The sequence below is a fragment of the Hemicordylus capensis genome, chromosome 4, assembly GCF_027244095.1.
Source record: "Hemicordylus capensis ecotype Gifberg chromosome 4, rHemCap1.1.pri, whole genome shotgun sequence".
Lineage (NCBI taxonomy): Eukaryota > Metazoa > Chordata > Lepidosauria > Squamata > Cordylidae > Hemicordylus > Hemicordylus capensis.
Genome location: NC_069660.1, coordinates 35461048 through 35488113, shown reverse-complemented (window position 1 = coordinate 35488113; position 27066 = coordinate 35461048). Strand labels below are relative to the sequence as shown.

The following is a 27066-nucleotide window of genomic DNA, read 5'->3' as shown; positions in this document are numbered from 1 at the left end:
GTGATCCATCATAGTGTGTGCAGTGGATGGAGAAGAGAAAGAGATTCTTAGATGTTTTCAGGAGACACCAAAGAGCACTGCTGAATCTTCCTCCTGGGCAATTTCTAGATTACACCCGACATCAAGGGTAAAATGCTTCAACTTAGTAGGATCGTATTCAAAACGATCCCCAGAATCTCAAACTAGGGATGTGCATTTCATATTGGATACAAAACGTTTTGTGCACAAAACAGGCCATTTTGGCTGTTTTGTAGCCAAAACATAATACATAAAATAGAAAATTTTGTGACCAAAACAAAACATCCCTGTTTCGGATACAAAATGTTTTGTTGTTTCGGCTGTTTTGGAACTCCATTTTTCAATCGCAAAAAGTCTTTCTCCTTCAGTCTCCATTTTGAGTTTTGACATCTGTATGAATTTCCAGCCCACAGATCGGCCAGCAAAAGCATGGGCTGATCTGCTGGCAATTGCCTCATTCCTTTTAAGCAAATTTAAGGGTAAATTTTACCCTCATTGGCTAGTGGGGCAGTGTGCGTTTACCCTCATTGGCCAGTGGGGCAGTGTGCATTTCGTTGTTGTTGTTTCACACTGTTGTGTGTAGATCAATTGCATTTCGGGCGGGGGGGATATGGATGTGCATGACCTTTGGAAATCTGCCTGATTTTTTCCAAAGCTCTGCTGTTGTTGATGTGTGATGTTGATGTTATTTGGGGTGGATTCAGGGCAGAAAGGGGGCTTTAGGGTAAGAAGAGTGGTTCAGGTGGTAGTGCCCCAATGGCTGCCTGCTGCCACCCAGATTCCAAAGGAATTGGGGAAAGGGCTGATTTCTTAGGAATTGTTGAAGTTGACATGTCTTTGGGGCAGATTTTGGGCAGAAAGGGGGCCTGAGGGGAAAAACAGTGGGTTGGGTGGCAGTACCCCAAGGGGTGCCTGCCACAACCCAGATTCCAAAGGAATAGAGCAAAGGGCTGATTTCTTAGGAATTGTTGAAGTTTATGCTTCTTTAAGGTTCCCCCCCCAGGGAATAATGGAGGTTTCAGCAGCCCCATAACTCCACCTGGGGGGCACTGAGGTGGCCAGGAGTGAGTGGTGGTGTAGTGCACATAGGGTGCCAACCACCCCCATTGGTTGCTAACCCATGGGGTGCTGGATTCTGTTGTTTCTGAGGTGTTCTGAGTGTAGATTCGCCGGTAGCATATGAGATTTTCAATGACAAACCATGAATCCACTCTCATATGCTACCAGAGAATCTGAGACTACGCTCAAAACATCTCAGAAACAACAGAACCATGGGTTAGCAACCCATGGGGGTGGTTGGCACCCTATGTGCTCTACACCACCACTCGCTCTGGGCCACCCTGGTGCCCCCCAAGTGCAGTTATGGGGCAGGAATTATGGAGGTCCATCATTCCCTATGGGGAAGAACTTTACAGACGTGCAAACTCCATTACATCTCTAAAAATCAGCCTTCTGCCCAATTCCTTTGAAATAATTCTGGCAGCTTCCTTGCCTCCACTGGGCACTACCACCCACCCTACTCTGCTTTGGGACACCCCTTTCCCCCCAACATGAAGTTATACTTTTGCTGAAACCTCCATTCTTCCCTATGGGAAAAATCCTATACTTCAAAAATTCATCAAAAATCAGCCCTTTGCCCAATTCCTCTGGAATTTGGGTGGTAGTTTCCACCCATTGGCCACTACCACCCCCGCCTACTAGTATTTCCCTGGGGCCATTTTTTAAGATCCAAAACGTTTCGGATTCGGATTTTGCAATTTCTAACAAAGAACAAAATTGGGGTGTTTCGAATTGGCTGATTTCGAACAAAGAACAAAATGAGGGTGTTTCGGATTTGGGCCAAAAAAACCAACAGAAAACAACAACAAGAACCCTATCTCAAACTCCTACAATGGGGAAATACAACTATTTTTCTGCAACGGATTTGCAACACTGTAGCACTATAATGCAAAGATAAAATCTGAAATAAGGCATTGGAAATGTGAATGACACTTTTTTGTCAGCACAGGGACTGTGGTGTCACAACACAGAAAGTACGGATGCGCACTTTGCTGATCCGTAGTGACACTGTTGTAAGGTTTAATCTGGAAAGCGCCCTGGTATTTGAAGCATGTGTGAATTTAATCGCTGTGAAACAGAATGTGAAAAAGAAATAAGAAGAATGTCTTTTTTAGTATTATCCACTCTCATAACATTATTGAAGGGTCTCAGAAAGAGTTATTTCCCATCCCTACCTGTGATTTCTTAAAGAGGTTAGTTAAGGATTGGATTTGTTTCTATAAATCATCTCAAGTTTGTTCTCTGCTGTCTTAGATTTATTTATTTATTTATTTTTACATTTCTATACCGCCTTTCGTTAAAAGAAAACCCCAAGGCGGTTTACAAAAATCAAAAACATACAATAAAAAGCAGTAAAAACAACAAGCTAAAAACAAGCATAAAAACAAACAACAGATAAAAACACATAAAAGCAGCAGTAAAAAAAAACACAATTATGTAAAAGCCTGGGTAAAAAGCCAAGTCTTTAAAAGCTTTCTAAAAGGTGTGATGGAGTCCGAGGAACGAATGGCCACTGGGAGAGCATTCCAGAGTCTAGGAGCAGCAACAGAGAAGGCCCTGTCCCGAGTACACGACAGCCGGGCCTCCCTCATTGTCAGCACCCGGAGCAGGGCCCCCCCCCGATGTCCTTGTCAAGCGGTCAGCAACCCTTGGGAGCAGGCGGTCCCTCAAATACCCTGGGCCCAAACCACTTAGGGCTTTAAAGGTCAAAACCAGCACCTTGAATTGGACCCGGAAACAAACTGGCAGCCAGTGCAGCTCTTTCAAAATGGGGGTGATATGTTCCCAACGGGCAGCTCCAGATAGAACCCTCGCTGCTGCATTTTGCACTAGCTGCAGTTTCCGGATATTCTTCAAGGGCAGCCCCACGTAGAGCGCATTACAGTAATCCAGCCGCGACATGACTAAGGGGTGGGTAACCGTGGCCAGATCTGCCTTCTCGAGAAAGGGACGCAGCTGGCGCACCAGCCGAAGCCGGGCAAAGGCACCCCTGGCCACTGCCTCCACCTGAGCTTCCAAAAGCAGAGCCGGGTGCAGTAGTACCCCCAAGCTGCGTACTTGCTCCTTCAAGGGGAGTGCAACCCCATCCAGAACCAGTAAAATCTCCTCATCCCGACTGGCTCTCCTACTGACCAACAGTACCTCCGTCTTATCCGGATTCAATTTCAGTTTGTTAGCCCACATCCAACCCATCACGGCCTCCAGCCCCCGATTCAGGACATCCACCACCTCTCTAGGATCAGATGACAAGGAGAGATAGAGCTGAGTGTCATCCGCATATTGCTGACAACTCAGTCCAAATCCCCGGATGACCTCTCCCAGCAGCTTCATGTAGATGTTAAACAGCATGGGGGACAAGACCGAGCCCTGCGGGACCCCACAGGCCAACGGCCACGGGGCCGAGCAGTAGTCCCCCAGCACCACCTTCTGGACCCTCCCCTCAAGAAAGGACCGGAACCACTGCAATGCAGTGCCTCTGATTCCCATACTCGAGAGGCGGCCCAGAAGGATACCATGGTTGATGGTATCGAACGCCGCTGAGAGGTCCAGCAGAACCAACAGGGACACACTCCCCCTGTCTAGTTCCCGGCGTAGGTCATCCACTAGAGCGACCAATGCAGTCTCAGTCCCATACCCGGGGCGGAAGCCAGATTGAAAAGGGTCCAGATAATCCGTATCATCCAAGACCCTTTGCAGCTGGGATGCCACCACACGCTCCATCACCTTGCCCAAAAAGGGCAGGTTAGACACAGGTCTATAGTTGTCCAGGTTGGAGGGATCAAGGGAGGGCTTTTTTAATAGAGGTCTTACCACCGCCTCCTTGAGGCACGATGGCATCCTGCCCTCCTTTAATGAAGCATTAACGATCACCTCCAGCCATCTGCCTGTCCCCTCCTTGGCAGCTTTTATTAGCCATGAAGGGCAAGGGTCAAGAGCGCACGAAGTCGCCCGCACACTGCCCAGGATCTTGTCCACATCCTCAGGCCGCACCAACTGAAAAGAATCCAACACAACGGGACCAGATGGTACCAAAGGCACGTCTGCCGGAACTGCCAAAACTCTGGAGTCCAGGTCAGCACGGATGCAAGCGACTTTATCTGCAAAGCGACAGGCAAACCAGTCACAAAGAGCTGTAGATGACTCCTCCCCCATTGTCCGGGGGGATGTGTGGAGCAAGGTTTTCACCACACGAAACAGCTCTGTTTGCCTGCACTGAGCAGACGCAATGGAGGCGGAGAAAAAACATTTCTTCGCTGCCCCCACCGCCACGGCATAGTCCCTAACATGGGCTCTAGCCCGTGTTCGATCGGATTCGTGACGACTCTTCCTCCAGCGTCGTTCTAGCTGTCGTCCGAGTTGCTTCATCACCCTAAGCTCCGAGGAAAACCAAGGAGCAGAACGGGCTCCACCAAGCCGGAGAGGGCGCTTGGGGGCAACCGTGTCAACAGCCCGGGCCATCTCTCCATTCCAGAAATCAACCAAGGCCTCGACAGGGTCACCAGCTCTGGACACTGGAAACTCCCCGAGGGCCTTCTGAAATTCGAGTGGATGCATAAGCCTCCGGGGGCGGACCATCTTAATCGGCCCACCACCCCTGCAGAGGGCAGACAGAGCAGTCAAACTAAACCCCACCAGGTGATGATCTGTCCATGACAAGGGAGTGGTCTCAAATTCCCCCACCTCCAGATCATTTATTTCCCGGTCGGCAAAAACCAGATCCAGAGTGTGTCCCGCCACGTGGGTAGGGCCCGATACCAACTGAGACAGGCCCATGGTTGCCATGGAGGCCATGAAATCCTGAGCCGCACCCACTAGGGGGGCCTCAGCGTGGACATTGAAATCCCCCAAAACAATAAGCCTGGGGGAACCCAAGGCCACCTCCGAGACCACCCCCGCCAGCTCAGGTAGGGAGACTGAAGTGCAGCGGGGTGGTCGGTACACCAACAGAATCCCCAGCCTATCTCGGAGGCCCACCCTCAAGGACAAACACTCGAAATTCTGAGATTGCCTGACCGGGCACCTGGAAACAGGGAGGGTCTCTCGAAAGATGACTGCAACGCCTCCTCCCCGACCCTCGAGGCGGGGCTGCTGCATGATCTGGAAACCTGGAGGACAAAGCTGAGAGAGACCAACCCTGCCCAGCGCATCCAACCAGGTCTCTGTCACACATACCAGGTCAGCACGCTCATCCACAATCAAATCGTGGATGAGAGATGTTTTTGCGTTAACTGACCTGGCATTCAGCAGCAGCACCCTAATCCTCAAAGGAGTGTTCTCAGAGCTCCCTAGGGTCAGAGGGTTGGGAGAAGGGCCGGAAAAAGGAACAGGCCTGAATTGCCTGGACCGTTTCCCCCTGCAACGGCCTGCCCAACTCCCACCGCCATACCTCCCTCTGCCCACTACCCGTGATATTGCTGCCCCCACTCCAGACCCACTCTTTTGCTCTCCCAGACACATCCCCCCAGACTAACCCACCACAGCTTCTTGGCTTAATTTAAAACCAGGACCAGACTTATACAATCTCTGCTGACTTCTTGATTGGAGGAAGACGGATCTTCAAGGCAGGAGGAAAAGGTCTTCAGGGCCCCAGGCAGCTCACCCCACGGCTGAGAGCAACAAGGACAAGAGCCCTTGTGCTCTTGCCAAGAGGCTCACGCCCCTGGCTCAGCCTGAGCTTTAAAGCAGCAGAGGCTGATGGCAGATGGTACACACCTGGAGAAAAAGGTGGGGCAGAAGCCAGAGCACAGTCACTGCCTTGCCCAAGATGCCCAAGATGTTCCCTCTTCCCTTCTTCAGCCCCCGGCTCAGCCTGAGCTTTAAAGCAGCAGAGGCTGATGGCAGATGGTACACACCTGGAGAAAAAGGTGGGGCAGAAGCCAGAGCACAGTCACTGCCTTGCCCAAGATGCCCAAGATGTTCCCTCTTCCCTTCTTCAGCCCCCGGCTAAGCCTGACCTCTAAAGCAGCAGAGGCTGATGGCAGATGGTACACACCTGGAGAAAAAGGTGGGGCAGAAGCCAGAGCACAGTCACTGCCTTGCCCAAGATGTTCCCTCTTCCCTTCTTCAGCCCCCGGCTAAGCCTGACCTTTAAAGCAGCAGAGGCTGATGGCAGATGGTACACACCTGGAGAAAAAGGTGGGGCAGAAGCCAGAGCACAGTCACTGCCTTGCCCAAGATGCCCAAGATGTTCCCTCTTCCCTCATTTATATAGCACTTATCAACAAAAATTTTCAATGTGGTTGTCCAGTGAGGCCGGCTTACCTGAACTCCAAGGACCAGGGTGGTGGGGGTGTTGAGGAGGTCCGAGAAGGCAGGGACGGGTGGCAGCGGAGGAGCGGCAGAGGAGGGGCAGAGCCCTGAAAGAGCCAAAAGAGAGGTGTGCAAGGATAACATCAGCAGCATGGCTCCTGGAGGAAGGGGCTCTGAGCAGGAGGCGGGAGAAGGGGGAGAGGCAGTGGCAGCAGCTGTGAAGGGTGGACAATTACAGGGAATGAAGAGGGGCATTGGCCCCGTAATTGGGGGCGGGGGCATAGCCTGTGAGGAGGCATGCTAGGAGCCGGCCAGGGATGAGAGGCTGGCTGGTGGCGAGTGTCAGCCCCCCCCCCCACTCCCAGAGGGGCAGACACAAGGAGCAAGAAGCCTGGAATGGGGAAGGCACAGGGTGATGCTCAACCCCCTACCCGTCCCTGCTCCGAGGCCGGACCCAGGAAGCCTAGCCAGGCTTGGTAAAGGGGACAAGGACATGTAGCCAGACACTAGTTTACACAGAAAAATAAACCACAACTAAGATGGCTCTCTATTAGCGTTGCCAACAGTCCAGCATTATGTGGAATGACCCGCATTTTCAAGGGAAAGTGCTTGTCCCGTTCGGGACGCACGTTGTCCCGCTTTTTTACCACTTTTTTTAAAAAGTAACTTTGAGACTCTTGCTGCATCGCGGCGGCAGCGGCGTGGGACAGAGGCGAGAGCTCTCCCAAATACTGAATGGCTGCTGCTGCTGGGGGCTGGGCTGGGACAGGGACGCTGATTGAGGGGCCGCTCAACGACTTTTGAATCCAAACCACTCACCGGTGAGTGAGGGACTGCACCGAGGAGCTCTCAGCAGCAGCTAAGGGAGGGAGAGGAGGGAGGGAGGTTGCCTTCCTCCAGCAGCACCTTCCTCCAAATGAGGGAGACGGCGTGCGCCTGCTCAGAAGCCTAAAATTGGCCCGTCTCTCTCATTTGGAGGAAGGCTGGGCTGGAGGAAGGCAGTCTTTCATTGGCTCAGCCGCCTTCGCTTCCCTCCTCCACAGCCTCCCTCCCTCGGTCAGCTGCTGCTGCTGAGAGCTGCTCGGTGCAGGCCCTCAGTCAGTGTTCCTGCCCCAGCCCAGCCCCTAGCAGCAGCCAGCAGCATTTGGGAGGCAGCCCAGGAGGAGAGCTCTCGAGGCCATCCCACAACGACGATGTCGCTCAGTTGCAGCAGCTTTCAAAGTTTAAAGCAACAACAACAGATAAGCCCCTGCTCTAAGTGGCCACATCCTCGCCCCCCCAGCCCCCTCCAAAGTTCCCATCCCGAATTGAGCCAATACAATGTTGGCAACCCTACTCCCTATCCCCCAAAAAGCTCACAACAGAGCCCAAGGTTGGGATGCGGAGCTGGGAGTGAATTGGGCCAGTTGCTCTCCTCCTGCTAAATATAAGAGAATCGCCACTTTAAAAGGTGCCCCTTCGCCCAGTTCGCAGGAGGTCTAACATGCCTTATGAAACAGCTCCTGCAAGGCATCTGCTTCACCCAAGAACCATAATGGCAAGTGCAGTTTGGGTCAACCTTGTCATATATTTTCCATACCACTCTCGGCACTCCTGGCCAGTCTGCAGAATATTATGAATAGCCGCAACTCAGAAATGTCAGCAACATTCTTCTGAACAGCACCCTCCCTTCCCAGACCAAAACTACCTGTCTTTCCGGTTTCTCCATGGTGACCTGAAGTGGTGGAGGATATTGACTTGTAGGTCAGCTAATATTATGGAGTAATCTTTCTCATTATTATTTACATGTCCTGCATTTTGTTTAGTCATTTAATTGCTACCTGACTGCTGTGCCTCTCCCCTTTGGTTATGTTACTTGATTAAGTACTGCAAATGGTTTCTTTTCAGATCAGTTACTGGTCTTTTATCTCCTTCTCCTTATCTTTCCATTCCCTTGTCCTCTTTATCTTTATCTCCTCTTTATCTTTATCATTATCTTTATAACCCTCATTTGGTATCTCTGAGACTGTAAACCTGCAGGAAGAGTACCTGCAGATGTAATTCAAGGGAGAAGAAGAAGATGCAATCATCACAGATAGTCAAAGAATTTGGTACATCTTGATGTGTTGTCATGAAACCATGTTTGATGAGTCAAAAATTGGAATACAGAAAGATCCTGTTCTGCCCAAAAGATACAGAAGAACCCCATGCTGTCCGATATGTTACGCTTCTTTCTAACTTCATATATAAGACAAGTCAAAAGGCCTGTTCTGCATCTGGTCTGCTGTCACCTCGTAAAGAAGGAATTATGGTAGGGGTGGTTCTGGGAAGAAAATATTGGGGAAAGTTAATTTCTAGCAATTATAATCATTCTTTTAAAAGACAGAAAACAATATAAATTTACAGCAGCCCCGAACTATTGTCTCACATCTGGACTAACACTTTACAGATGCAGCCATCCTGAGATCCACCTATTGCAGAGCACTGTCACAAGAGTGACAGCCCCCTGAAGCCCCCTGTGCATCACAGAAGTCTGTCCCTGAAGGTCGCACAGCCTTCAAGGAAATATTTCCAGGATCCACAGTGGGCTTCAGAGAGAAGGAGAGATCGGGAACCCCCACCCCCCACCCCGATAGAGTGCATGCAGCATTTGCAGCACCAGTGCTTCGTTAGTCTGGATATCAGTTACTGTCCATATGCCCATGGGAGGCTGGATAGGGCATTGTTAATTGCATCACATAAATAGGTACACTGGTGTCTCCTTTATAGGAACATAGAAAACTGCCTTATACTGAGTTGGATTATTGATCCTTCTTGCTCAGTATTGTCTACACTGACTGGCAGCAACACTTCAGGTTTTCAGGCAGGAGTCTTTCCCTGACCTACCTGACCTACCTGGAGATGCCAGAGATTAAACCTGGGACCTTCTGCATGCAAAGTACTGAGTGGCCATAGCTCTACCCCTGAGCATCAGCCCCATTCGCTAAGGCGAATATCTTACAGCAGACAGGCCTCACATGTAGTCACACATTCAAATGCAAACCCTGCTTAGCAAAGGGTTAGGGTTAGGGTTCATGGTTGCTACCACAGGACCAGATCTTAACCCAATACTCTCTGCATACTTAGAGGTCATTCACAATCAAAAACTGTGTTCTACCTGGGTTTGGGAGCTGTGTGTGCTCCCAATTTCCGATTGTGCGAAAGCAAGGTTGGAGGAAAACCTGGGCAGAAGTGATTGTGTGGAAGCAAGCAAGGAAGAAAAGCTACCCAGGTTTTTCTCCTACCTGGCATCCACACAACTATAAATTGGGAGCGCATATAGCTCGCAAACCTAGGTAGAATACAGTTTTTCATTGTATGAATGACGTCTTAGTTTATTAAGGGATTTCTACCCGCCATTCAGACCCCACTAGGAACCCCAAGGTGGCTCAAACAACTCAAATTCAAATAACACCATAAAAATTACAATTCAAACAAAAAACATTCAGTAGTTGGATTTATAAAAAATAAATTCTCAACAAAGGTCTGTTGAAACAGAAGCAGAGAAAACAGCAAGGGTAAAATTCAGCAGCCATGAGTGATGCTTGAGCTTGAGAATGAATATTAACTAACCACCCCTGCCACCATAAAAGCTGTGTGGATTTATTCTCGGTGGAAGTTGTCTGTAAAATCTGGTTTGGGCTAATCTCTTGTTCTGCTCCCTTGTTCTCTGCAAGGCTGTCTAAAGGGGTGTCCGCATTCAGAGGGTCCTGCCTCCCCTTCATGAGGGGGAGGTGCTTCCTGCACTGTGGCCTCCACTGAAGTGAGCGGAGCAGAGAGAAGCTTTTGGGATCCAGGTTTCATGAAAAGAACATTCAGAAGCACAGAATGCTGTTTAAGTGTGGTGAATGTGTGTGGCATGGTCTGCTACAACACACACCTGTACATTTTCCTTTTCTGTGCACACATACGTCTGTTGCCTAGAATTACATTCCATGTCACTGAGAGGCCTACACGAAGAGGGAGAAAATCTTCAAGACAGGAATTTGACAGAACTGTTGCAGAAGAGTGTTATATTCATTGGTGAAGACTCTGGGAAGTAGCAGTGAAGTCTGCAGGAAGCATCTTTGGCAGGGGAAGGAGAAATGGGATGCTTGATCAGGGTCTGGGTTCAAGAGAAGCCCACACTGCTCACTTGACCTCCCCCGCCCCCAATTCTTATCTGTCACTTTTTACATCACCTAACAGAATGTGTCTTTTAAATGACCTGAATTTTTGAAGTGCACAAATATTTTTTAAACTGCGCATTCCTTTGGGAAATGCATGTATGCATGTATGGTGTATGGTTACATTTTTTAAAGCCTGTTCTGGAATGGGACCTTTGGAATTGCAGTTACTAGGGACTGCTCCGCGCATGCCCAGAACACCCAAGAAAGACATGGGCGCAGAGACACGGCGGCCATGTTGTCTCCCAGGTCAAAAGAAGAAGAAGCGGGGAAGGAGAACAAGTGGGAACCGGGGTGGCAGAGGCGGCAGCGGTGACGGAGAGCAAGCGGCAACCAGGATAATGGAGAACAAGCGGGAACCAGGGAGGGCAGAGGTGGCAGTGGAGAGGGAGAACAAGCGGGAACCGGGGAGAACTCTTGGCGGCAGCAGAACTCTCCGCCCGGCCGCCCACAGCGCAACTCTGAGTAGCTTGCAGGAGCTGCCAGAGTGAAGGCAAGCACCTTCTAATTTATGGTTTAAGATGCCTCTTGCTACCCCTCTTGCTACCCCACAATTCAATTGCTGCAAACCCAAATCCCATGCTCCCCTGCTGCAACCCAAAGCCCCGCACTCCCCTACTGCAACCCCAGACCCCGCGCTGCGCTCCCCAACTCAAGAACCCACGCTGCACTCCCCAGCCCAAGACCCCACGGAAAAATGGGTTGTGGGGTCAAAAGAGTGGGGTGGGGTGGTAGTGCCTAATGGGTCGATGCTACCACCCCAATTTTTAAAAAAATGGGCAAAGGGTTGATTTAAATTATTTTTTTTTGAAGTTTATGTGTCTTTAAGATTTTATTTTTTATTTTTTATTTTTGCTATTATCATCATCATCAGTTTTATTACGGCCATTGGCCAGCAAAAATGGTAGTAACAAATATACACAATACGTCAATAAAACAATGCTAAAACACAATATGACAGATTACAATCAATAATAATAAATTATTTAAAAACAACAATTATTTAAAAACAACAGACAGCTCTCGCAGTTAGGCACTTAATAGGGACCTCAACCTAATGGCAATATAGAAAAATTTAGCCACAACTGCTGTAGTCCCAGGGCTCGAATCCGCGAGGCAGTAATAAGTATAAAAGAGATCACACCTTCCGGGAAATTTAAGTAACAAAGGGGAAATGAGCTCTTCTCTAGCGTCCCGATACAATGAGCAGTACAACAACACATGGGTGACAGTTTCCAGAAGGCCAACGCCACAAGGGCAGAAAACCGCAACAGGATTATCTTTTGCAAACCTCCGATCCAAAAGAGAAGAGGGCAACACATTGATCCAGGCCCGGGCAAATGCAGCCCAAAATTTGGAAAAATGTAGCATTGTCAAATAACTAGCACCACTATCTCCCCAGGGTGGCAAAATCCCAAAATGTAAAGGGGAGCAAGTCCTATTGGCCGAAGACCTAAGTTCCTGCCGTTCAATATCGTGCAACCGGAGAAATAATATTTCCTTCACCTTATTATATTCCCAAGTGAGGAGTTCTGAAGGAGAAAGGCCCAGTTGAATAATTTTATTATTTACAAATGTTAGCCAAGGGTTAGGATAAGAATCCACCCATAGATGTTGGAAAAAAGAAAATTCCTGAATCTCAGAACAGAGTTTACTCCATCTAGCGAAAGTAAGCTCTCAGGCTTTACAGACAATAGAGAAAGACCCAGATTCCAAACATAGAGCAGAATAAGGCACACATCTAGGCACTGCAAAAATTGCTCTCAGAAAAATAGACTGTACTCTCTCCAGTTCAGCTCTTACGCCCTGGATCCATAGCGAAACTCCAAAAAGTAGTTGGGCCACGATCTTAGCACGAAATACCTGGAGTGCCATGGGAACAAACTGGCCCCCTTTAGAGTAGTAAAATCGCAAAAAGGCACTGAGGGTATTGCGGGCTTTGTGAATTGAAGACAGCCTTTGAGTTTTCCAATTTAGATTATATTGAAATGATATGCCTAAATATTTATAGTTGTAAACCTCCTCAATGTGGTTCTGATTTATTACCCATTTATATAGTTTCCTGGATTTAGAGAAAACCAGGACCTTTTTTTTTTGTAGTTAACTGTTAGTTTGTTATCATTGCAGTAGCCGGCAAAAAAAAGCAACAGTCTTTGTAAACCTAATCTGGACTGGGATAGCACGACTGCGTCATCGGCATTGAGTAAAATGGGCACTCGTTTGTTAGCCAGCTTTGGGGCATGGGAGTCCACACTCTCCAGAAATGGAGCCAAATCATTGATAAAGAGATTGAACAGTGTCGGGGCCAAGACGCAGCCCTGTCTAACCCCTCGAGTAGAGGGGATAGAATCAGTTAGGGCCCCATTGATAGCATATCTAACCCGTAATGAGGAATTGGAATAAAGCTGCATCATCAAAAATAGCAATCTCTTATCTATTGTTGTTTTTTCAAGTTTGGACCATAGTAAATATCTGGAGATAGAATCAAAAGTAGATTTTAAGTCAATAAAGGCAACAAAAAATTTACTTTTGGGGCCGCTAGAGTATTTCTTTGCTAGATGGTGCAAGATCATACAATGATCGAGAGTAGAGCGGCCTGCTCTAAAGCCTGCTTGTTCAATCCCGAGAATTTGATTTTCTGAGATCCATGCCTCAAGCTTATCCAAAAGGTACAGAGCATATAATTTGCCAACCACTGACAGCAAACTAATGGGTAGATAATTGGATGGGTCTGAATGGGAACCATTTTTGAATATGGGAACCACTATTGCTGATTTCCATTGCTCTGGAACAACGCCTGAACTATTGATCGATGTAAATAAATTAGCTAGAACTAAAGCCCACCATTCTATATTAGATTTTAATACTTCAGGAAGAACAGGACCAGAAGCTTTTCCATTTTTAAGGTGACCTATTAGATCCGTTATTACAGCGGGCGTAACAGAAGGCCAACGGGGCAACTCCCCAATCAGAGGGGGAACAAAGATCTGGCTAGGCTGGGCATCATTATAGACAGCAAAAAAGTGAGATTCCCAAGATCTAGCCGGAATTTTACAAGGGATATTAACCCGGCCGGTTGCCGAAACCAATCTCCAAAAAGTGTGGCAATCTTTATTAGTAGTGGCCATGATAAGCTTGTTCCAGACATTTTACAATGCTTGTTGTTTAGCATATTTAAGACTACTTTTGTATGCCTTTTTAATCTGATAGTAGAGTGATGGGACTGTTTGTTCTGTACCCGATCTGTATTCTCTATAGATACTCAGCAGTTGTTTACGTAAAGCCCTGCAACGCAGATCAAACCAGTTATTAGCTGCTCTTTTACTATAGGTCTGTGTGGAATGTAGCTTACTACAATGTAGGAACTTTTGCATAAGAGCAGTTTCAAATTTTCCGTATGCAACAATTGTTTGAGGTCCCAGGTGAGCTTGCACAATGGAATCAAATAAATCTCTACCTTCGGGAGAATCATAAAACCTGGAGATCTCATTTTCTACCTCCTTGGACCATTTTATCTTGCAGCTAAGATTGGCAGAACTTTCCTCAAAAGCACAGGGGAACAAATTACCCCTCCTTTCTTGCGGAAGATCTAAATAGATGTTCATGGGTAAGTGATCACTAAAAATTTGCTCACCCACTTCAAAGGAAGATACATAGGGAAGGATCAATTTGGAGACCATAACATAGTCCACTACACTATTTCCCCGGGAGGAAAGAAACGTATATTCCCCAGGAATATCTGAGGGTATCAGATATTCCTGAGGGTATTAGCAGTAGCAAATGAGAGTGGATTCATGGTTTCTCATTGAAAATCTCATATGCAACCAGAGAATCTACACTCAGAACACTTCCAAAACAACAGAACCCAGTACACCATGGGTTCTCAAGCCATGGGGGTGGTTGTCACCCTATGTTCACTATGCCACCACTTTCTCTGGGCCACCCAAGTGCCCCACATGTGCAATTCTGGGGCTGCTGAAACCTCCATTCTTCACTATGGGGGAAAAGAGTAAACTTCACTTCAAAAATCCAATAATATTGAGCCCTTTGCCCAATCACTCTGAAACCTAGGTGGTAGCAGGCACCCATTGGGGCACTACCACCCAACCCACTCTTCCCCCTCCAAAATAACATCAACATCACACATCTACAACACCTGCAGAGCTTTGCAAAGAAAAGTTTTGGTCACGCACATTCACATCCCGCCCAGAAATGCAATTTATCCACACACAAGAGTGTGAAACAACAACTAACAACAAACACCACACATAAATTTTTAAATTCAATTGCTGTAAACCCAAACCCCATGCTCCCCTGCTGCAACCCCAAAGCCCCGCACTCCCCTGCTGCAACCCCAGACCCCGCACTGCGCTCCCCAACCCAAGAACCCGCGCTGCGCTCCCCAACCCAAGACCCCATGCTCCCCTGCTGGCCAATCTGCAGGCTGGAAGGGCCGGAAATTCAAACAGATGTCAAAACTCAAAATGGAGACTGAAGGAGAGATTTTTTGTGATTGCAAAATGGAGTTCCAAAACAGCCAAAACAATAAAAAAGTTTTGTATCCGAAACAGGGATATTTTGTTCTGGCTACAAAATTTTCTGTTTTAAGCATTGGGTGTTTTGTTTTGGCTACAAAACAGCCGAAACGGCCTGTATTGTGCACAAAACATTTTGTATCTGAAACGAAACGCACATCCCTAATCTATTTCTTTGCCCATTATTTGGGAAGCCCTTCAACTAGAGCAGGAGTTCCAAATTGTTGGCACTCCAGATGTTGCTGCACTACTACCCCCATCATCCCTAGCTACACTTTTTGTGGCTGGTATGATGGGAGTTGTAGTTCAGCAATGTCTGGAGTACCACAGGTAGGGAACCCCTGAACTATGGTAAAGTTATCTGAAAGATGGGTGTCAGATTGGGGGGGGGCGCAATTTCAGTGCTTGCCCTAGGCACTATTTTCCCTAGATACGCCTCTGACTGCCTGGTCTGTGAGCCAATTCATTAGAACTGGCTGGCAGTTCAGTTCATGTACTAGAACTGAATCAAACTGGGTTGAACCAGTTTGCCCTGGTTCTGCATGCTTGCAAAGTGGAATCCAAAGTGGGATTCCCCTTTACAGGCAAAGAGGGAATCCTATGAGGTTGAAAAAGGGTGGGCAGGAGGTCACCTTTTGCACCACGGCAGCAGTGGACTGGCAGGCCAGTGGGGACTCCCCTAGGCCCTGCCAGTATACCCTCCCACAATCCTTACAGATTCTCCTTTGCAAACATGCTGAACCAGTAAAATGGGGCCAAAGCAGTTCAATCTGACCAGGCATGGTTTGGCTTGAATTAAGACTGGCTCCCCTTTTTGGAGGGCCGATCTGGTTAAAGCTTGAACTGGTCGAACCGAGTCACTTCAAATCAAACCAGTCTAAGTCAAACTGGTTTTGCACATCCCTCCTGTCCTACCCATCTTTCATACCCAGCGCTTTAGCAAACTAGGAGGAAAAACTGTCCTACCCAGCTCCTGCCGCACACACAATCACAATCACTCCTCTTCTTCCATCTAGTTGTTTGCTCACACACAAAACTGGGAGCTCACCAGCTCTCAAACCGGGGTAGGACAATTGTCCTACCCATTTTTCAATTGTGTGAATTGCCTTACTACCAATCTCTACTCTTGGACAGGTGTTGATCCTAAACAAAATAACAAAATAATGTTGAGTTTTGAAAACTAAGAAAAAATTTCTTATTTCTTCCCCTTTCTCTCTTTGCCTTTTCCAGTCTTCGGGATAGATATGGCAACATCCTTCTTTCAGAAGAAGGGAGTAAGTGTTCATTTGGGCATTCCGTATTAATTAAACTCTACTCGGAAAGGTGAATAGATTAATTTCTAGGTCATGCTGACAGGTTGGAAACATCATCCACCTATCCTAGTATCTATTGTTGCAATAAGAGATATAGTCTTGAAATGCTACACAATAGAACTCAATTAGCAACAAGTAGCTGGCAAGCAGGTATGATGAAAATGACATGAGTGAAGAAGCAACCACATTTTAACCCAGCCCTTCCAATACAGCAGCTTAAATACTTGCCTACTTCAGTACTGGGTGCTTAAACCTGATTTCTTCCAGCATCATGAAGACACTGAGTGCTTTCCTCCTGGTGGGCCTCCTAGTGCTTTGGTCAGAAATGCCACCAGCATCTGGTCAACCAAACCGAGGAGGTAAGTCTCTATAACCTCTTGCTCAATGGGTGTGCCAGAACAGAATAATCTTTTTGCATTTGCTAAGAACACTTTTCTTCAACATCATGTCCTTCTGTGATCAGACTAGTGATGTTTGACAAGCTTGGGCTTGAAGAATAATTCTTGGACCTCAGAAAAGCCTTCCCAAAAGAAGAGGCCAATTGTCCAAGCTGTGGGAATCCTTCTAAGCTTGGGGAAGTTCTCCAGTCTCTCCTTGCCAGCTACCCACCATTTCTTTACTTGTCTTGGCAACTGGGGCTGAGAGCATGTGGGAAAACAGCATCAGTAGCCTGGGGGCCCACTGCCTTGGGGGTCCCCCAGAGGCAAGTCGCATGACTGACTACCCAGTTGCCGCCTCACACACGATCATTCTCCCCACTTCCTACCTTAAGGTTCACAAGCCCATGACCAAATGTTGGGCGCGTACCCAGCTCTCCTACTCAGGCTGGGCGCTTCTTCTATCCTGCCAGCAGTCATCTGAACAAGCCTACCTCTGCACACACTCATCAGAGTCAAGCCGTAGTGGCTGGTGTGCATGCGCCGGAGGGTGGGGGGCACTGGTGAGAGGCACCTTTGAGCATAAATTAGAAGGTGATTACCTCCATTCTGGCAGGACCTGCAAGCAGTCCCAAGCACCAGCGCATTGCCCAGAACTCCCTGTGGTGGGGGGTTGGCTCTCCCACTCAGCACTCACCTGGCTTCTGTGCACCTGACCCCCCACTGGTAGCCAGATGAGTGGCAGAGCTGATCCCCTGCTGCAGGAAGTTATGGGGTATGTCCTGCAACTCTGAGCAGCTTGCAGGAGCTGCCAGAGTGGAGGCAAGCACCTTCTAATTTATGCTTTAAGATGCCTCTTGCCACCCCACATGGGTGCCTGCACCAGCTGCTACTGGAGCAAAGGTGAGCTGGCCCATGGGATTTGGAGTCTTTCCAAGGGCTCTTGCAAGGCAATAACATGGAGAAAAATGGACTGGTGAAATACATCACAGTTTGCAGCCCAAGTTGTCCAGGCAATCTCTTCTAGGTACTGGGGATGTTTCAGGACAGTTCTAGGGCAACTCTTCTGCAGCTTCCCGTTTTTGAGCATGGGTGATATAACCTCCACTTTCCCCCAGAGCGGAGCACACACACAAATTTCAATGAGACTGTTTGCATATCAACAATAGGTTTTCTGTGCAAGTGGCTTCTGAGCCAATTTGGTGCCTGTTACAAGAAGTCAAGGATAGTTTCCTAGTCCTACAGAGCTAGGAAACATGTGGTTATTCCCCCAAAGAGCAGTCTGGATTGACAACTGTAAAGGGCGGCGGCGGGGGTGGGGGGATACTCCATGTAATGGAAAACAGGAATGAAATTAATAAAATCAATTGTAATCTGATACTCAATTAGGAGCACATGGTTGGAATGGCAAGAGCAGCATATTATTTCCATTTAGAAAGCAAAGGGATGTGCATTCCTGCTGAGACCCTGGAGGGGAAAACATTACTGGGACTACATCTCTGCTCATTCCTGCAGCACTACACCACAAGATATAAATATGTAAACAATATAAAATAACAGATAATCTTACTGTGTTGAGCTAGAATTATTCCATTACTGCTCATGTGCATGGGAGGAGATCTGCTCTTGTGGTAGCAAGCATGAACTGTCCCCTTGAATAGATTCCCAGTCTCTCTGCTGAGGCCCCTCTCTGGATTGGTCCCTGCAGGCAAAGGATCTCTTTTCCCTTTTCATAAATGTTCCCTGCTGTTTGCCCCAGGAGGGAAGCTGCCATAGGTACAAGACCTGTAAAGCTAATCTTTTCAAAATGGTCTTTGGGGGAGAATAACGTTGCTGCTTTTATTCTCCTCATTGCTGCTTGTGATTTCTTTTAGTGGCTTGTTGTTTTTTTAAATGTTGGAATTTGTTTTATATGTTCAGTTATGTTGTAAATCACCTCAAAGTGGGATTAGGTGGGATATAAGAATTGTGCAGTGACAAATTCAGAAGTGCAGTCGCTTTCCACGACAGCTCCCATATTCCACGACAGCCCCCATAGCCGCACTCATCCTATTGGCCACATAGCCTACCTACCTAGAGAGAGCGAGTAATTTGAGGGGTTCTGCTACAAGAAGTCAAGGATTTCCTAATCCTACAGAGCTTTCACCTCATGTTGTTATTCAACCAGAATTGCTGTCTGGATGGTCAACCACAAAGGATGAGAGATACCTCTTTTAACAGAAAACAGGAAGAATGGTAATAAGATCCGATATGTAGTCCGATATTCAGTTCGGTGGTAAACTGTTGGGATAGCAAGAATAGCATATTATTTCCATTTTGAAAGCAAAGGGATTTACATTCCTGCTGAGACCCTGGAGGGGAAAAGTACCAGGACTGCATCCCTGCCCACCCCTGCAGCATTTCACCACGGGACATAAATATATATATGATACACAAGATAATTTTACTGTGTTGAGCTAGAATTATTCCATTACTTCTTATTTGTTGATCTATGCTATGACTTTTTCTTATTGCAGCCAAACCTGGGTACTGCCCAGTAGAGCGTTGCATGTGCCTCAGGATTGGACCTAGAGAGTGCCGCAATGATTATTCTTGCCGTGGAACACAGAAGTGTTGTTTCACTTGCTGTGTGATGCGCTGTGTGGACCCAGTAAAAGGTAACTGAGGGACTCCAAAATACTTTTGGGATGTGTGGATTCAGTGCCTAACATACCATACAAGGACATGCTAGCCCAGCAGTGTTCTCTGTAACAGGGATTTCCAGGTGTTATTGACTACCACTCCCATAATCCACAGAGAAAATCCATTGCACCTGGGGATGCTGGGAGCTGTAATCAACATCTGGGAATCCCCATTAAACTGCAGGCCAGGAACACTGCATGCATGTGGGAGTTATGTAAATGAAAAGGTGCACAAATGACATGACACAAGAGTAATGGGAATACTCTTGCATAATGCTATCTGAGCCACTTGTGTGCATGCAGTGTTACTGGGCTGATGCATCCTTGTACAGCATGTCAGTCCTTGCTCCCCTTTCACAAAGTCCCATGCTGCCATGTCCCTAGTAACTGCAATTCCAAAGGCCCCATTCCAGAACAGGCTTTTAAAAATGTAACCATACACCATACATGCATACATGCAGTTCCCAAAGGAATGTGCGGTTTAAAAAACATTTGTGCACTTCAAAAATTCAGGTCATTTAAAAGACACATTCTGTTAGGTGATGTAAAAAGTGACAGATAAGGATGGGGGGCAGGGGAGGCCAAGTGAGCAGTGTGGGCTTCTCTTGAACCCAGACCCTGATCAAGCATCCCATTTCTCCTTCCCCTGCCAAAGATGCTTCCTGCAGACTTCACTGCTACTTCCCAGAGTCTTCACCAATGAACATAACACTCTTCTGCAACAGTTCTGTCAAATTCCTGTCCTGAAGATTTTCTCCCCCTCCGTGTAGGCCTCTCAGTGACATGGAATGTGATTCTAGGCAACAGACGTATGTGCGCACAGAAAAGGAAAATGTACAGGTGTGTGTTGTAGCAGACCATGCCACACACATTCACCACACTTAAACAGCATTCTGTGCTTCTGAATTTTCTTTTCATGAAGCCTGGATCCCAAAAGCTTCTCTATGCTCACTTCTGTAGAGGTGGCAGTGCAGGAAGCACCTCCCCATCATGAAGGGGAGGGAGAACCCTCTGAATGCGGACACCCCTTTAGACAGCCTTGCAGAGAACAAGGGGGCAGAAAAAGAGATTAGCCCAAACCAGATTTTACAGACAACTTCCACCGAGAATAAATCCACACAGCTTTTATGGTGGCAGGGGTGGTTAGTTAATATTCTCAAGCTCAAGCATCACTCATGGCTGCTGAATTTTACCCTTGCTGTTTTCTCTGCTTCTGTTTCAATAGACATTTGTTGAGAATTTTTTTTTTATAAATCCAACTACTGAATGTTTTTTGTTTGAATTGTAATTTTTATGGTGTTATTTGAATTTGAGTTGTTTGAGCCACCTTGGGGTTCCTAGTGGGGTCTGAAAGGCGGGTAGAAATCCCTTAATAAACTAAGAGGTCATTCATACAATGAAAAACTGTGTTCTACCTAGGTTTGCGAGCTATATGCGCTCCCAATTTATAGTTGTGTGGATGCCAGGTAGGAGAAAAACCTGGGTAGCTTTTCTTCCTTGCTTGCTTCCACACAATCACTTCTGCCCAGGTTTTCCTCCAACCTTGCTTTCGCACAATCGGAAATTGGGAGCACACACAGCTCCCAAACCCAGGTAGAACACAGTTTTTGATTGTGAATGACCTCTAAGTATGCAGAGAGTGTTGGGTTAAGATCTGGTCCTGTGGTAGCAACCATGAACCCTAACCCTAACCCTTTGCTAAGCAGGGTTTGCATTTGAATGTGTGACTACATGTGAGGCCTGTCCGCTGTAAGATATTCGCCTTAGTGAATGGGGCTGATGCTCAGGGGTAGAGCTATGGCCACTCAGTACTTTGCATGCAGAAGGTCCCAGGTTTAATCTCTGGCATCTCCAGGTAGGTCAGGTAGGTCAGGGAAAGACTCCTGCCTGAAAACCTGAAGTGTTGCTGCCAGTCAGTGTAGACAATACTGAGCAAGAAGGATCAATAATCCAACTCAGTATAAGGCAGTTTTCTATGTTCCTATAAAGGAGACACCAGTGTACCTATTTATGTGATGCAATTAGCAATGCCCTATCCAGCCTCCCATGGGCATATGGACAGTAACTGATATCCAGACTAACGAAGCACTGGTGCTGCAAATGCTGCATGCACTCTATCGGGGGGGGGGTTCTCGATCTCTCCTTCTCTCTGAAGCCCACTGTGGCTCCTGGAAATATTTCCTTGAAGGCTGTGCGACCTTCAGGGACAGACTTCTGTGATGCACAGGGGGCTTAAGGGGGCTGTCACTCTTGTGACAGTGCTCTGCAATAGGTGGATCTCAGGATGGCTGCATCTGTAAAGTGTTAGTCCAGATGTCAGCCAATAGTTCGGGGCTGCTGTAAATTTATATTGTTTTCTGTCTTTTAAAAGAATGATTATAATTGCTAGAAATTAACTTTTCCCAATATTTTCTTCCCAGAACCACCCCTACCATAATTCCTTCTTTACGAGGTGACAGCAGACCAGATGCAGAACAGGCCTTTTGACTTGTCTTATATATGAAGTTAGAAAGAAGCGTAACATATCGGACAGCATGGGGTTCTTTCTGTATCTTTTGGGCAGAACAGGATCTTTCTGTATTCCAGTTTTTGACTCATTAAACATGGTTTCATGACAACACATCAAGATGTACCAAATTCTTTGACTATCTGTGATGATTGCATCTTCTTCTTCTCCCTTGAATTACATCTGCAGGTACTCTTCCTGCAGGTTTACAGTCTCAGAGATACCAAATGAGGGTTATAAAGATAATGATAAAGATAAAGAGGAGACAACGAGGGAGAAGGGAATGGAAAGATAAGGAGAGGGAGATAAAAGACCAGTAACTGAAGACTCATCTGAAAAGAAACCATTTGCAGTACTTAATCAAGTAACATAACCAAAGGGGAGAGGCACAGCAGTCAGGTAGCAATTAAATGACTAAACAAAATGCTTGACTTGTAAATAATAATGAGAAAGATTACTCCATAATATTAGCTGACCTACAAGTCAATATCCTCCACCACTTCAGGTCACCATGGAGAAACCGGAAAGACAGGTAGTTTTGGTCTGGGAAGGGAGGGTGCTGTTCAGAAGAATGTTGCTGACATTTCTGAGTTGCGGCTATTCATAATATTCTGCAGACTGGCCAGGAGTGCCGAGAGTGGTATGGAAAATATATGACAAGGTTGACCCAAACTGCACTTGCCATTATGGTTCTTGGGTGAAGCAGATGCCTTGCAGGAGCTGTTTCATAAGGCATGTTAGACCTCCTGCGAACTGGGCGAAGGGGCACCTTTTAAAGTGGTGATTCTCTTATATTTAGCAGGAGGAGAGCAACTGGCCCAATTCACTCCCAGCTCCGCATCCCAACCTTGGGCTCTGTTGTGAGCTTTTTGGGGGATAGGGAGTAGGGTTGCCAACATTGTATTGGCTCAATTCGGGATGGGAACTTTGGAGGGGGCTGGGGGGGCGAGGATGTGGCCACTTAGAGCAGGGGCTTATCTGTTGTTGTTGCTTTAAACTTTGAAAGCTGCTGCAGCTGAGCGACATCGTCGTTGTGGGATGGCCTCGAGAGCTCTCCTCCTGGGCTGCCTCCCAAATGCTGCTGGCTGCTGCTAGGGGCTGGGCTGGGGCAGGAACACTGACTGAGGGCCTGCACTGAGCAGCTCTCAGCAGCAGCAGCTGACCGAGGGAGGGAGGCTGTGGAGGAGGGAAGCGAAGGCGGCTGAGCCAATGAAAGACTGCCTTCCTCCAGCCCAGCCTTCCTCCAGATGAGAGAGACGGGAAAATTTTAGGCTTCTGAGCAGGCGCACGCCATCTCCTTCATTTGGAGGAAGGTGCTGCTGGAGGAAGGCAACCTCCCTCCCTCCTCCCTGCCTTAGCTGCTGCTGAGAGCTCCTCGGTGCAGTCCCTCACTCACCGGTGAGTGGTTTGGATTCAAAAGTCGTTGAGCGGCCCCTCAATCAGCGTCCCTGTCCCAGCCCAGCCCCCAGCAGCAGCAGCAGCAGCAGCAGCAGCCATTCAGTATTTGGGAGAGCTCTCGCCTCTGTCCCACGACGCTGCCGCCGCGGAGCACCAGTAGTTTCAAAGTTACTTTTTTAAAAAAGTGGTAAAAAAGCAGGACAACGTGCATCCCGAACGGGACAAGCACATTCCCTTGAAAATGCGGGTCATCCCACATAATGCTGGACTGTTGGCAACGCTAATAGAGAGCCATCTTATTTGTGGTTTATTTTTCTGTGTAAACTAGTGTCTGGCTACATGTCCTTGTCGCCTTTACCAAGCCTGGCTAGGCTTCCTGGGTCCGGCCTCGGAGCAGGGACGGGTAGGGGGTTGAGCATCACCCTGTGGCTTCCCCATTCCAGGCTTCTTGCTCCTTGTGTCTGCCCCTCTGGGAGTGGGGGGGGGGCTGACACTCGCCGCCAGGCAACCTCTCATCCCTGGCCGGCTCCTTACATGCCTCCTCACAGGCTATGCCCCCGCCCCCAATTACGGGGCCAATGCCCCTCTTCATTCCCTGTAATTGTCCACCCTTCACAGCTGCTGCCACTGCCTCTCCCCCCTTCTCCCGCCTCCTGCCCTTCCTCTGCTTCTCCTCAGCTGCCACCCATCCCTGCCTTCTCGGACCTCCTCACCACCCCCACCACCCCGGTCCTTGGAGTTCAGGTAAGCCGGCCTCACTGGACAACCACATTGAAAATTTTTGTTGATAAGTGCTGTATAAATATAAGTAGTCCTTAGACAGTAGAGAACAAACCTTGAGATTATTTATAGAAACAAATCCAATCCTTAACTAACCTCTTTAAGAAATCACAGGTAGGGATGGGAAATAACTCTCTCTCAGACCCTTCAATAATGTTGTGAGAGTGGATAATACTAAAAAAGACATTCTTCTTATTTCTTTTTCACATTCTGTTTCACAGCGATTAAATTCACACATGCTTCAAATACCAGGGCGCTTTCCAGATTAAACCTTACAACAGTGTCACTACGGATCAGCAAAGTGTGCTTCCGTACTTTCTGTGTTTTGACACCACAGTCCCTGTGCTGACAAAAAAGTGCCATTCACATTTCCAATGCCTTATTTCAGATTTTATCTTTGCATTATAGTGCTACAGTGTTGCAAGTCCATTGCAGAAAATAGCTGTATTTCCCCATTGTAGGAGTTTGAGATAGGGTTGTGCGTCCCCCCCCCCCCCCGTTTTTGTTTTTGGCCCAAATCCGAAACACCCCCATTTTGTTCTTTGTTCAAAATCAGCCAATCCGAAACACCCCCATTTTGTTCTTTGTTTGAAATTGCAAAATCTGAATCCGAAACGTTTTGGATTTTAAAAAATGGCCCCAGGGAAAAACTAGTGGGTGGGGGTGGTAGTGCCCAATGGGTGGAAACTACCACCCACATTTCAGGGGAATTGGGCAACGGTCTGATTTTTGGTGAATTTTTGAAGTATAGGATTTTTCCCATAGGGAAGAATGGAGGTTTCAGCAAAAGTATAACTTCATGTTGGGGGGAAAGGGGTGGCCCAGAGCAGAGTAGGGTGGGTGGTAGTGCCCAGTGGAGGAAAGGAAGCTGCCAGAATTATTTCAAAGGAATTGGGCAGAAGGCTGATTTTTAAAGATGTAATGGAGTTTGCACGTCTGTAAAGTTCTTCCCCATAGGGAATTCCTGCACCATAACTGCACTTGAGGGGCACCAGGGTGGCCCAGAGCGAGTGGTGGTGTAGAGCACATAGGGTGCCAACCACCCACATGGGTTGCTAACCCATGGGGTACTGGGTTCTGTTGTTTCTGAGATTTTTTGAGGGTAGACTCAGATTCTTTGGTAGCATATGAGAGTGGATTCATGGTTTGTCATTGAAAATCTCATATGCTACCAGAGAATCTACACTTAGAACACCTCAGAAACAACAGAATCCAGCACCCCATGGATTAGCAACCAATGGGGGTGGTTGGCACCCTATGTGCACTACACCACCACTCACTCCTGGCCATCTCTGTACCCCCCAGGTGGAGTTATGGGGCTGCTGAAACCTCCAAAACCTCCAATATTCCCTAGGTGCGGGAAACCTTAAAGAAGCGTAAACTTCAACAATTCCTAAGAAATCAGCCCTTTGCCTTATTCCTTTGAGATCTGGGTTGTGGCAGGCACCCCTTGGGGCACTGCCACCCAACCCACTGTTTTGGCCCTCAGGCCCCCTTTCTGCCACAAATCTGCCCCAAAGACATATCAACTTCAGAAATTCTTTAAAAATCAGCCCTTTCCCCAATTCCTTTGGAATCTGGGTGGCAGCAGGCAACCATTGGGGCACTACCACCCAGGGGTGTAACGATAGGGGGGCAGGCAGGGCACGTGCCCTGGGTGCCACTCTGTTAGGTCATGTGGGGGGGTGCCAAAAAGTGGCACCCCCCCACGTGAAATCTCTAATATCATAGAGATAAAATATAACAAACTAAATCTCTTTCATTCATTTGCATGTGTTTGATGTAGTATAATATGTATTTATATGCCTATATAACAGCATTATCTATGATATAAAGCTGCTGGGTCTTCACTGACTCACTGGCTGACATAAAACTCCCAGACGAAACCATGAAAGACAGAAACATGCTGTTTTCGTGGGTAGGTTCTAGACCTCATCCAGACTACTAAAAAATTAAAATAAAATCCAAATCCAAATCCAAAACCCAGAAAAATGCATTAGTACCTTGGAAAATGAGAGGAAATTATCTAATTGAAAAACATGGGTCATGAGATCTCATAGAGGTCGGAAAAGACTATAACTATAGCAACATAAGATGTTCATATGTTTGCAAACTGCAATCCCTTTTACTAGTATGTTTATAGAGACATTAAGATTTGTACTGAAGAACTAGAATAATATCTGGTTTTGTATCTTTAAAGATTTGGATCACTATATCTATTTGTAATTTATATCTAGTTTTAATAGATATTTATTTATTTAGATATTTATTAAAGAATAATAGGAACAATTAGAAATATATTATTATAAAGGCCAATGTGCATATAGAAAAATGTAGAATATTCTTTGAAGACAAACAGAAAATGGAAAGAAAGGGAGCTCTGGCAGGTATCAGCTATTTTTGGATGCCCCAACACAGCTACATGTGGCTTTGCTTTCCTGAATCAGAGAAAAAGAAAAGCAGATGAGATGAATTCTAGGTCTCAGCAAACTGGCAGAGTTGTGGAACCAATGGCAAAAGACCAGTTTGCTATGGAGATTCAAGCAGAAAAACTTTTCCTGATTCTTCCACTTTAGGATGTTATTGAGGAGGAAAGATAAATGATTATTTATTTATTTAGTGCATTTTTATGCCGTCCTAACCCAAGGTCTCAGGGCGGTTGAATGCCCCTCTCCAGAATAGAAAGACAGCTATATAGAACCTGTCTCTTTGAAAGGCTACTTTATTATACAGGGATGGGACCAGGTTGCTCTGGGTACTGAGTCAAGGCCAGGCCCTGGGCTTCTTCCCAATGGTGTATCAGCCTGGAGGCCCTGTAACGGTGCATGGGCACCTCCATAGCCCATTGAGCTCATAATGCAATTATATTTTGGCCCTATGGACCTGCAGTTCCATGCTCCCTCTCTACACTCTCCCGTCTACATTCAGATGTACTGGAGAGCATCCTCTCTGCAGTCAGCGAGAC

The 27066-nt window shown here is 47.1% G+C and overlaps 1 protein-coding gene across 1 annotated transcript; it reads left to right on the top strand.

The window, feature by feature from the left end:
• On the top strand, positions 1-22030 carry LOC128322246 (porwaprin-b-like). Its single transcript, XM_053243166.1, has 4 exons — positions 1-127; positions 16627-16718; positions 19253-19393; positions 21838-22030. The coding sequence occupies exons 1-4, from the start codon at positions 27-29 to the stop codon at positions 21852-21854; spliced, it is 351 nt and encodes a 116-aa protein (XP_053099141.1). The 5' UTR covers positions 1-26; the 3' UTR covers positions 21855-22030.
• Positions 22031-27066: the final 5036 nt, after the last annotated feature.

Coding starts and splice junctions, on each gene's coding strand:
- LOC128322246 (XM_053243166.1), top strand. CDS start 27: ATGGAGAAGAGAAAGAGATTCTTAGATGTTTTCAGGAGACACCAAAGA. Junction 128..16,626: donor GATTACACCCGACATCAAGG/GTAAAATGCTTC, acceptor GATTTCTTCCAG/CATCATGAAGACACTGAGTG. Junction 16,719..19,252: donor TGGTCAACCAAACCGAGGAG/GTAAGTCTCTAT, acceptor TTCTTATTGCAG/CCAAACCTGGGTACTGCCCA.